This window comes from Astatotilapia calliptera, chromosome 15 (genome assembly GCF_964374335.1).
Source record: "Astatotilapia calliptera chromosome 15, fAstCal68.1, whole genome shotgun sequence".
NCBI classification, from domain to species: domain Eukaryota; kingdom Metazoa; phylum Chordata; class Actinopteri; order Cichliformes; family Cichlidae; genus Astatotilapia; species Astatotilapia calliptera.
This window is the reverse complement of record NC_137436.1, coordinates 12,083,804-12,095,628: the sequence shown is the minus strand read 5'-3', so window position 1 is coordinate 12,095,628 and position 11,825 is coordinate 12,083,804. Positions and strand designations below refer to the sequence as shown.

Genomic DNA, 11,825 nt, shown 5'->3' with positions numbered 1-11,825 from the left:
CAGAACATCAAAAACCAAATTCAGAAATTCAGGAAACTACTATAAAAATTATTTGTGTATTTTTGGCCATGAAGCTACATATTTAAATCCATGCAAATGTGTAAGAGTAAGTTTATTTTTTCTTGTTCTGGTGAAGTGTAGGGAGTTTTGTCCAAATATAGCATTTACAGTTCTACATATATCTCAACACCAGTGTTACCTGTTTCATGTAGTATATGGCAAAACTCAGTAATTCCACCATGTAATGTTAGTACAGTGAGAAACATTGCCAAGAAAATCAGTGCAGAGATACAAAAAGGTAACAAAAGAAGTATTTATTGGTTACTATAATACAAAATGTCCCACTGAGCAGCTGCACACATTTCACTGGAAATATTGGCATGGCTGAGCCTTCCTCTTCCTCCTCGTCCACGATGGCCTCCGCTGCCTGCTAGTCTTCCTCTTCTACACTTGAGGCCTCTTTTATACTCTGACACATGACTGAATTGTTCTTCTAGTTGAGTTTGAGGAGGTGCATGACGAGTGAGAGGAACTGGTAATGATTGTGTTGCCTTTTGAAGGCCAGTGTTTTGTAGGTGAAAAAAGCGTGTTGAATAATGGATTTGTGTGTCAGAAATGTGCAAATCTTGGATTTATAATGATATTTGAGTGAGACCAGTAAAATTGTGCTAAGAGTTTGGCATTTTGGAGTCATGTTTTTAGATTTGGTTGTATAGTTCTTTTTTGTGTGTATTAAATGTGGTAAACTAATTAATTTAGTTTCCATAGTAGGTTTGTTTGTTTCGGTTTAGTTTTTAGTTTGCATTGTTTAAAAATTTTAAGTTTTAGGTTAGCTTTTATTATTATTTTTCTGTCTGGCTTTAGTCAGCTGTAAATACCTTAGCGATTATGTGTTTTGCCATTACGAGTGCTGCTCATCGTTTGGTCCTGTAAAGTTTAAGAGCTCTGTAGGGATTGTGTCCTTCACCTTTCAAACTTTACTGTTGTACACAAGTTCCTTCTTCAGGAAACAACAGTTAGGACAGTAATAAAAATGACAGCACAGCTGCACTGTAAATATAGCAGTCTAACACAGCTATTACTATTATTGTATTCTGGCTTTTTTTTGCTCTAGAGTGCATTACTGTGGAACAACACTATAGTCTTGAACTGTTGGTAGCTCATATTTGAGTGAGTGCTAGGTTGAACTGCATTGTAAGGTGACTACCTTGACTTTTATGAAGTGTGCTGGAGAGGTTTCATGAAAATCAACATAGTAGCAGTTCATAGTACAATGGTTCAGACATTTGCTTGCCATGCAAAAGGTCACTGGTTCAGTTTTAGCTGGAGATTAAAAGCCCATTTGTGCTTGTACCAAGGGAGCAGCTGAAAGTAGCTATAGGTGGAGTGGTAAAGGACAGAACCCATTACATTTTGAGATTGCTCAGTATCCTTTCTTTATACCCAGAGGCCTTATTGGAAGAATTATTCACTTTTTTTATATATATTTTGTGTCAGCTTATGTGAAGAAATGGTTGTCCTGCCGAGTCCCTCCAGACCTGTTGCAGACCAAAATGTCTGCACTGAAAAGCCTTTTTGAGTCTTGCTTTATTGCATTAACTTAAGAGCAGAGTCCAGTAAAATACATTCAAAACATACAGAACAAAAATTCTTATACCTAATGCCCACATTTTCTCACATGTCACATTCGCAAGTGCTGTTCATGCAAACACATAAACAAAATCATCTTGAATATGTGATTCAGAAAATAAAAAACATCAGGTCCATTTAACCAAGTTTTCATCATGAATTTGATAAAACATCAAATAGTCTAATGCACTTTATTAACTACAGGCTTACACACACTTTTTATTTATCTTTTAAGCTTCACGTGTACAATCATTACATCTTTTCTTGCATAGTTATTATACGACCTGCACGGAGAAAGCATATGTCTTGCCTTACATTATAAATAATCACCATTGACAGGATGCAACACCATTCAAATAACTTTTTACAATTTCTTTTTTTGTATAAAAGTATCTAATGATGAAAGGCAAATATGTTTATAAATATATAGCAGATTTGCTAAAAATTATGTAATTTCAGGAAGTTATTGTGTTAAGCAGGGCACTTAGCTGAGCTTGGCCTCTTTGTTTTCTCCACTCCAGCTCCACCTGATCATAAAAATCATTATAGATTTAGTCCAGTTTGGAAATCCATTCATCTCCCAATTAGTATCAGCCAGTGCTGCTTTCACTCCTCTTAGGTTCGGGTTTCCTGATAAGCTCTGATTATGCTCTCATAAGCTGGAGGTGGGGTCTGCGTAGCATGAAGACCTCTGACACTGTTCCCCCAAAATGACTCTGGTCTTGGTGGGGTGGCAGCTGGCTGGGCTACGCTTTGAGCTGATCCAGTTGATGTAGTCAGAGGTGGTGTACGTGGCAGTGTGGTTTGGCTCCCCTCCTCTGCCTCTCTTGCAATTTGGCTGCACTGGAGGAGCGGGTGGAAGGTGGAGCCCCTGAAGCTGGATTTATGCGCCATTGCGTCAAAGTGATCTTGAGAGGAAGTCTGGCGGTGAAAGGTGAAAGCAGCTGTCACTAAGCTGTTGTTGCTTCGCCGGTCATAGCTGCTGCTGCGGTTAAAGCCTGGACGATGGCGGGAAGAAGTGTGCGAGCGGCGATGCGGGCGGCGGGTGATGCTGGCAGAGCCTGCTTTGTGTCGGGAAAACCAAGTAAGCATCACATAAACTAGGGCGCCCAAGAGAAGGCCCACTGCCACAGAAGCACAGAAAGCTATAATCAGGTGGTCTGTGAAGAGAGAAGCATACCATTTAAAAAAGGATCATTATAAAATGATCTGTGCTGTAGTATCTTTTTTATATCGCAAATATTCCCATTACAAGTCTGTGAAAAAGTGTTTGCTCCCTTTCCTGCTTTCTTCTTTGTTTATATGCTTTAAATCATTAAATGAAATTGTAATATTAGACAAAGATAACCTGAGTAAGTATAAAATGCAGTTTTAAATTATGGTTTAATTTATTAAACCATCATTTTGTTATTAATCAGTTAATTCATGATTCCCTGTGTGAAATCATGAATGAACTGTGATTAGCCAAATTTTTTCAGAAGTTCACTTCAGTTTCACAAGCCACTCTTAGGTTTGATTACTGCCAGACCTGTTGTATCAAAGAATTACTTAAATAGAACCTGCCTGACAAAGTGAAGCAGGCTAAAAGATTTCAGAAGACAGCACATCGTGCCAAGATCTAAAGAAACAGCTGAGAATCAAAGTCATTGATATCTATCAGTCTGGAAAGGGTTATAAAGCCATTTCTAAAGCTTTAAGGCTGGGAATCTGAACTTGGAACAGCGGTGAACCTTCCTATGAGTGTCCGGCCTACCGAAATTAGTCCAAGCGCACATACATAACTTATGGAAGGAGGTCAGAAAATAACCAGGACAAAATCTAAAGAGCTGCAGGGTTCACATGTCTCAGTTACACTTAGAATTCATGACTTGGCAAAAATGGCATCCAAGAGAGAGTTCCAAGGAGAAAACCACTGGTGACCAAAAAGAACACAAAGGCTTGTCTTGCACTGCCAAAAAACATCTTGGTGATCCCCAAGATTTCTTGAAGGCTTGAGTACCTTTACATCTGGCATACAACTAACACATCATTTCATAAAAAGATCACCACACCAACAGTAAAATAAAATTCTAAAGGAGAATGTCTGGCCATCAGTTCATGCCCTAAAGCTCAAGTACACTTGGGCTATGCAGCAGAACAGTGATCTAAAACACATCAGCAGGCCCACCTCTGAATAGACAAAAACAAAAATGTAGGCTTTGGAGTGGCCTGGTCAAAGTCTTGACTTAAATCCCATTGAGTCTTTTTTGACATGACCTTAAAAAGGCCATTGATGCTGGAAAATCCTCCACTGTGGCTGAATTAAAACAATTCTGCAAAGAAGAGTTTGCCAAAATTCTACCACAGTGATGTGAAAGACTGATTACCAGGTATCACAAATACTTGCTTGCAGTTCTGTGTGGCAAGTGTGGAACAACCAGTTAATATTTCTACAAATGCATATAAAATTGACAAAAAGATACATTTAGATACATTTTTTGATGCTCTCAATACAACATCAGAAATTAATTTGGATCTAAATATCCTTCTGGATCCACACAGTCAATTAATGCACAGGTTGGAGGGTTTTTCAGCTTTGGTGAAGTTATACATCCTCACTGCTCTTATGCACATGCAGTGCATCTAAATATCCTTTATGGTCTTTTTTTTAATAATCCACTGTGAATGCAAGGGATTTAATGTGTGCTAGGAAGAAACTGAGAATTGCCAGACGTGTCTTGAAATATGGTGGCCCTTGACAAAATAATAATAGGCTTTCCTCTGCCTGTGTTTAACAGATTGAGCGTCTTGGAGAAAACAAACCAACTGAGTTTCATTTCCACACACGCACACACAGACAAAAAATGAAAAGCTGTTGACATATTCTTGCTCTGTGCTACTTTGCCTTGGATAAAGCCAACTGAGCATGCTTGAGAGAAGGAAGAGAATGTAGCAGATGAGACAAATACCACTGGACTTATGCCAGGAAAAGAAATCGGGTTCCCCTCAATAAAATGTTCAAAAAGTTTGAACCTGCTTTGTTACTAGACCACATTTCCACAAGTTTTTTTTTCTCTAATTTTGGAAAATGGAGGGCAGACGCTAGTAAAAAGTCATCTGGAAATACCATTAGGGAAAACTGAAAAAAAGAAAACATCAGCAGCAAGTATGTCTGTGTAGGTTCTCAGTCATCCAGGTTATGGTAATCTAAGGAGCTTAGAAAGAAAAGTGACTGGATTGACATTAACATTGATTCAGTAGGTCACATGATAGGGTGAGGTTTCACCTTAAAACTCAGATAATGACCTACACCTTTGTTCATTTGATGAGGCACCTGATCAATAGTGGGTCAAGTACCCTCTTAAGGGAAAACTCCCACTAGGGCTTAAATACCTGGGACTCTCCACCATTTGGTTTTAGAACAGAAGAAGATTCTCGAATGAAAGGTGAAACGTCCTCAAGAAACTTAAAGAAGTCCAGTCACTTTTCTTTCCACGCTCCTTAGATGAGCACCAAACAGATCGAGCATTCTTAGAAGTCTGAAAAGGTTTCTTTGAATATTCAAATTTGGATGATAAAGCTTGGTTCAAAAAGGCACCAGGCCCGCATATTACATCTATTCTAGGAGGCGATTCAAGCTTGAATTCCTGAAGGCACCAATCAGAGCAACCACATGAAACACACCAGCTAAAAGAGAAAGAAAACTCAGAAAACTCAGAAAACTCACCAACGTCGGCAGGCTGAAGCATTTCCAGAAGGAAATTTGTGTTGTTCGCAGCCATGACTTAATCTGCTTTGTCAAAGGAGAGGAAGAGAGACTGAAGCTCAGTTCAGTCTGTCTGTTCCTCGTCTTCTCCCTTCTCTCCTGTCAATTCTTTCCTGTCCTTTTTTATGATGGGTTTTCCTGTCTTTCTGTCCCGTCTCTTTTCCTGTTCCCCCTACTTTCTCCCTCTTCTCCTTTGCTCACTTTCCCTGTCAGTAACGTCCGACTTCCTCAAAAGGAGACTCAGCCCAGACGCTCGCAGGGCTGGCAGCTAACTCTGACAGTCAGCTTGTTTATGGAAGCGGAAAACTACACTGTCACATTTCCTGCTTTTCTGCTGGAAATTAGCAACAGGAGGGGCTTATCTACTCAGGACAGAGATCCTGGAGGTATAGAGACGGGGTGTTTCTGTAATCACTTCCTCTCTCATCATTTCCTTCAGGTTGATTAAAGTAGAAGAAGGATCACCACCGCAGGAGTTAGTCCTTCAGCTGTTACCATATGAGAGTCTATTACAATCACAAATATTTTTCTTCCTTTCAGAAATGATAAATATTTCAATCTCTTCTTTTTCTTCTTCCGTCACAGAGACCCCAGGCGACAAGCCACCACCTTGCACCAGAAGTTACATTTCTGGGGCTGTAAGGGGCATTGAAAGGCAAATCTCCAACTGAAAATGGTGATTGTAATTTTGCACGTGTCTTTAACTGCAGCATTTGTATTGGTAAACTCAGTGTTTCTTCGGTGCCTCTCTCTCTATCAAAACCAAAGTTGCCTGAATTTGAGAGATTCATTAAAAAAATGTAATTTGATAAGAAAGAAGAGCTGCTCAGCTGCTCTTTTGATACACCAACATTTTTATTTCAAGTTCTTTTTTACCGCCTTCTCTCAACAAATCAGGATATAATGCACTGAAATGAATCTCTGTGTTTTTGATCCCACGCTAAACTAAGGAAAAAGAATAGCAGTCAAATCTGCTGCAAATTCATCAATTCAGTCAGGAAGAACGATGCCAGTAGTCACATTGGTATGCCTCTGAGGTAGACCGGCCCCTTTGCTCCAACAGCAGCTTTTTATTTTACTTCTCCGAGTTGACCCCTGATCTCAGCTTTCTCTAAACATTCACTGAGTCAATGGTTTTTTGTTTTTGTTTTTAAAATACACAATTATGAGCATTTTACTCAAAAATCTCTGAGAGTTTATTGTGTTAAGAGAGCTTTAACCTTCTTACTGGCAAAGAGAGAGTAAGGGAGAGAGACTATCCCAACCAAAGCTTGAACTTCCTTTAATTGTTGGCTCGGCTGTATGACCTGTTGAAAATAGTATGTCAGGCCATTGTTTTCTGATATAGAGAAGCTGAAGGCCAATAAACCAATATGTTGATATGTGGCGGAGACATTCTTTAAGCTTTTATAGCTTTTGTTCATGGCATTTATCAAGTGTAGCAGGGCGGAGTGGTGGGAAATAACTGTGCAGTCCTTAATGTCTTAATGTCTAAAGTAAAGAAATACACATCCAGAAGTACTTCAAAGATTTAGGTAGCAAGGAAAAATGCAGATTTTACAGATTTTTAAAAATTAATATTTTATAAACCTTCAAAGCTGTGGCTTGTATCAATGTGCTTTTCTGGAGCATGTATAAAATTAGTAAAATAAAAATAAACAGGTGATACTGTTTTGTTTTAAAGACATTGCATTGGTTAGAAATTAATGCACCAGGGAGCTACTCTCTGTGTTTCTTCTGTCCCCGCTTTGATCAGTAGATGGAGCAATACTCCAGGGTAACTTCATATCTCTTTATGTGATCTGAAAGTCAGAGAGCATGTCTGCTGCCACCCTGTAAACATTAAACATCTGTAAACATTAAACATCAGTCAAAATGGGGGGAAAGAGTTAGAAAAACATCTCTGTTAGCTAATTAGCAGACACAAATGATAAAAGGGCTGAGGTTATTTATCTTTAATATTTGCACTGTACTTTTGAATGTGTGATGCAGTCTGTTTGCAGACCTCCACATAATGATTATTCAACAGTATTGCACTCAAAAAAAGCCATGCTTTCTGCATCTTAATTAATAATGGGTGGCAGCCCTTTAAGGCAAGTACATTTTTACACAATTTTCATGAATTAATTACATAAATAATTGTGTCCTTTTTGCTACAGAAAAACATGTAAAAGGCTTCTGAGTTGAATACATAACATACATCAGTATAACTGGAAAGATTCACTCATGTTTCAAACATGTTTCGTGGTAAACAACTTTTCAGATACAATAATTCAGGACCCATAATAGATTTGCAGAACAGCGTTTCTCTCTTAGCATGTTGATTTTTGCCATGCATACAGCAAACTTTCTAATGAGATTTCAGAAAACTGCTGACTATGCATGAAAGAGATTACCATGCTAGCAGTCTTGCTCCCAGCTCTCTGGCTGTGCAATGATTAGATAAGAAAACGGATCTTAAAAGGGTTACTCTTGGATGGTTTCCTATTGACCTGAGTGTTTTGTCTCTGCTCTCCTCTGCTGCAGCATTGTCGACTTTCTCTTTCGCTGAATCTGTTTTGGTCCACAGGGGCGCTGAACGGTAGAGGTCACCTCGAGCTGAGCTGTGTAAAAATGTAGGAATCAGCAGTCCATTCCTGCTGCAGAGCAGCCGGCCAATCCAGCGAAATCCCACAACATTTCAGTGCACTGACGAGTCAAACGGCTGATTCTGACACATGTACATTTATTAGGAAGGAGTTCCTGTATAGCTGATACTGAATTCACCAAGGTAAATCTTTTGCCCCATATTTTCTATGGCAGCAATGGCAGGCCTGTAATTTGAATGGATTATTGTTTTGTTTTGTTTTTGCCTTGTCTTACACTGTGGTTTAGAACATTTTTTAGTAGGTTTACCAGTAAAACACCAATTCATCTTGTTTGGGGGAGTTATTTTGAGGATTTCATGTTCTTCCACATCTTCTCTCCACAGCTTTTTGGCTGAAAGACAAATATTTCCCCCCAGTAAATATTATTTTTACACAGTCACTGCAGAAAACAAACAAAACAACAGCACGCAACAAAAGCTTCAAAAAGGCTGCCGAGATGTTGCAGAAATCTAGACATCCAGACCTGCAGATATACTGTGGAAGGCAAATCCTCATCCTTAAAATCAGCCCTTTTCACCTGCTGCCAATCATTTAGTGAAATCAAAGAAGCTTCAGTCGATCATTTATTAGTTTTTCTGTTTTCAAGGCGTCCTCATCTGTGTCTGCCTTTGTGGAATGACGCTCTGGACGGAGCTCTGTAGCTCCCTCTTTTAGTTTTCTAAGAGCTCTCCTGAGATGATGATGAAAGGACTTGTCTAATGGGATTACACATCGCAATAAGTGCTCAGAGCCCAGTGGTTCATCGCACCTCCCTCTTGCATTTCAAAGAGTGGCATTGATCTGTTGTTGGGTAGTATATCTTGGACATTGTGTTTTAAGGGAGATGCTTTATTGCTTGATTCACAGAGGTTTGTTCTTAATGTTCTTTGTCATTCCAGCCCCAAAATATATGTGTGATTCCTTTAAAACTACACTTAAAATGAAATGTCCTTTGGTTAGGATACAGCTCACTTATTTTCAAGGATTTGATCTGCAAAAGACACCAATCCCCCCCACCGCCACCCGCACCCCATCCAACCTTTAACCTGAGCACACTGTAAAGGTGATGTCATGGGATAATTCACAAAGCAATGAATTAAGTAGCAACTGAAACTTCTAGTTTATATTGAAATCAAGCAGCATTATGTCATACTTTTGCACACGTGTGCACATGTTCTCTGTATGCTTATGTATATTTAGATTTTATCATGCTAGAGATGGTCTACCTCTATTAATACCAGTGAAATAACAATTTTTCTGTTAGGAAAAATGATTAATAACAGGGTTCCAGTGTATTCCTTTAAGTAAGGAGAAAAATATAGACAATATATGATCATCTAGTCATTGTATTATTTTATTTATTACAATGACTTCATATTAAAAAACTGTATTTTTAAGGTGCAACCCAACCCAAATGTGATTTATACAACAGGTTGGAGCTTGAAATTCTTTCCTTAACCATCAAACAAAGCCAACAAATTATTATACTTTCTGGATTTTTAAGTGGTAGAGCCATTTAGCTCATTTTCAAAACAACATGCTTTCAAATATGTAAGTGATTTTGTTTTCTATGCATCATTAACGCTAATTGTTTTAATCCATTTTGCCTCCATTTTATCTTCAGTAATTTAAGAGCAGTTAATCTTGGTAAATAGCATCCATTTTCCACCACTAATAAAGCAAATACATCAGTCCTTCTGTCTGGCTGAAGGCGTAGTTATCACTCTGGAGTGAGTGCACAAGTTTGGCTTTAACCATTTCAACAAATTAATGCTCAAACCAATATTACCCTCAAATTGAGTCTGATAAATTTTCAGTATCCTTAACATGTATTGGTGCTGACAGGTTTGATTCTTTAATGTCAGCCCTTTTTAAAGTGGGATTTATCTTCCATCGCACATTTTCTGTGACTCATTCTGTTTTTTCTTGTTTCTTTCTTTTGCCACTCTGCAGACACGCACATTTGCCCAGCTGAAGCCAACTTCCCATGTGGAAGAACCAGAAGGCAGGAGAAGAAGCCCTATCCTGAGGTCTGAGATGGAAGCGTATTCCTTTTGGTTGGACAGCAGGTGGCAGTACATGCAGACCACAAAGCTATACAGTCTGCAGGAGTAAAAGGCTCAGGGAAGGGAGGGGGGCCTCTAAGATGTTCAGTGCACAGACACACATGCATGCATGCTCGCATACACATCCAGTTTGCACTTACATCATCATTACCAGGGGAGGAGCTCTGCAGAATGTGAGGATTGCAGACAGCTACTGTAACAGGGATGACTTCAAAAGAAACAGCAACATTGGCATGATTCAGTCTTGACACACTGCGGTCAGTGTGAAGACTCTAAACTGCTGCAGTCCTGGTCAGAGCATGAGGATCTTGCCAGGGTGATTCACAGGAGCTGGGACGTGACTTTAGTGACCTCAGCACAGCAGCATGGCATCACCCAGGCACTACGGACACGCTGCTCGGGATATTACCAACGTGATGCAGAAGCTGCAAGGTAGGAGCCAAATGCTTACTCACAATGCTCTAACTTGGTTTTGCAGAGTGTTTAGAGGTGACCTAGAGCTTGGTATGACACAGCAGAGCAGAATGAGGTAGAGACAGCGTGGAAAAATCTGTCTTCCATCTCATCCTCATGACATGAATGTCCTGATGTGTAATGCTGGAATTCAAGTTCATATGGCTGATAAATGTTTGGTATGAGAAGGGCATAAATCAGTGGAATGTGCAATGTCACTGCATGCAGTGTAAGAAGTACAGTAGAAATTTGGGGTTATAATCAGTTCTGTTTTATCTCACCTTCAGGCCCTATCAGTGCTTTGGTTTATTTTAAATGCTCTGAATCTTTTTTTTAAATCAAGATGGAGAAACCTGCAGCAGTTAGAGCTTATTATTTGACATATAATTTTTCTTTTTCATTGGGAAAAAAACTTGATCAAATGGTAATGAGTAAATGTGTGAGAGACAGCATTATTGCCCCATTCTTGTTTGTGTTTTGTGTTTGTTTTAATTGCCTGCTTGCTCGCTGTGTGTTTGGTCTATCTGTGTTAGTGATTGCACACATGGAGTGCAGTGTGTGTGTGTGTTTGTGTGTATATATATGTTTCTGTATGTTGATTGACAGGGAAGCAGACAATAGCAAAGCTAATCCTCAGAGAAGCTGACAGGATGAAGTCTATTCCTCAGCCTAACTCGGCTGTAGTAGCAGGACTCCTCATAATGGACAGTTATATCCTCAGCTTGCTGGCACAGTTACATCCAACCTGGCTAATTTAAAATAATCAGCTTAAAGTATTTTTTTTAAATCTTCTCTAACCTCTAACTTTTATTTCTTCTTTAAAATTTTATTCTCTATTCTTTAAAATTTTATTTTATTGTATTTTTTGGAGCAGATAACTAGCATTTATTCCCATTTGCTAATAATGAAACAGCATGGCTTTAACAGTTTCACAAGCTTCCAGTGGGAAACGGTGTATCTCAGTGTGCCGGGATCATGTATCCTTTGCTGACAGGATCAGATTGATGACGCTTGCAAAGTAGCAGGAAAGTCAGGTGACACTAGAGCTGAGATCCAATATGGCTGCTCACTGTAAGGCTTCTGAGGTGGCAGTTTCTGTGAAAGCCGAGAACAGCATCAGCAGCCACGTGGTTCCCCTGCATCACTGTGTGCAGGTGTGGATGCACACTTTGAATCTCAATTGTACGCTGATGGATCTAATTTTAGAAGCCTCCCCTCGAGCCGTCTCTCCAGTGCAAAGACGGATTGATGCAGACACGCATTGAGTGCGCATTTAACCATTTGCAACAATGAAAGGGTGTCATA

General features: G+C 39.3%; 1 protein-coding gene across 1 annotated transcript; it reads right to left on the bottom strand.

Annotated features, from left to right (window-relative positions):
- Positions 1 to 299: 299 nt before the first annotated feature.
- myct1a (myc target 1a) lies at positions 300 to 5,680 on the bottom strand. The gene is made up of 2 exons (XM_026193871.2): positions 5,336 to 5,680; positions 300 to 2,789 (listed from the first exon to the last, which is right to left on the bottom strand). Exons 1-2 carry the CDS (start codon positions 5,388 to 5,390, stop codon positions 2,245 to 2,247), a joined length of 600 nt encoding a protein of 199 aa, XP_026049656.1. The 5' UTR covers positions 5,391 to 5,680; the 3' UTR covers positions 300 to 2,244.
- Positions 5,681 to 11,825: the final 6,145 nt, after the last annotated feature.

What these genes read in the sequence shown, in the direction of transcription:
- myct1a (XM_026193871.2), bottom strand. Translation starts at nt 5,390, where the DNA reads ATGGCTGCGAACAACACAAATTTCCTTCTGGAAATGCTTCAGCCTGCC. An exon ending in GCTTCAGCCTGCCGACGTTG is followed by an intron (nt 2,790 to 5,335) that starts GTGAGTTTTCTG and finishes CTCTCTTCACAG; the next exon opens with ACCACCTGATTATAGCTTTC.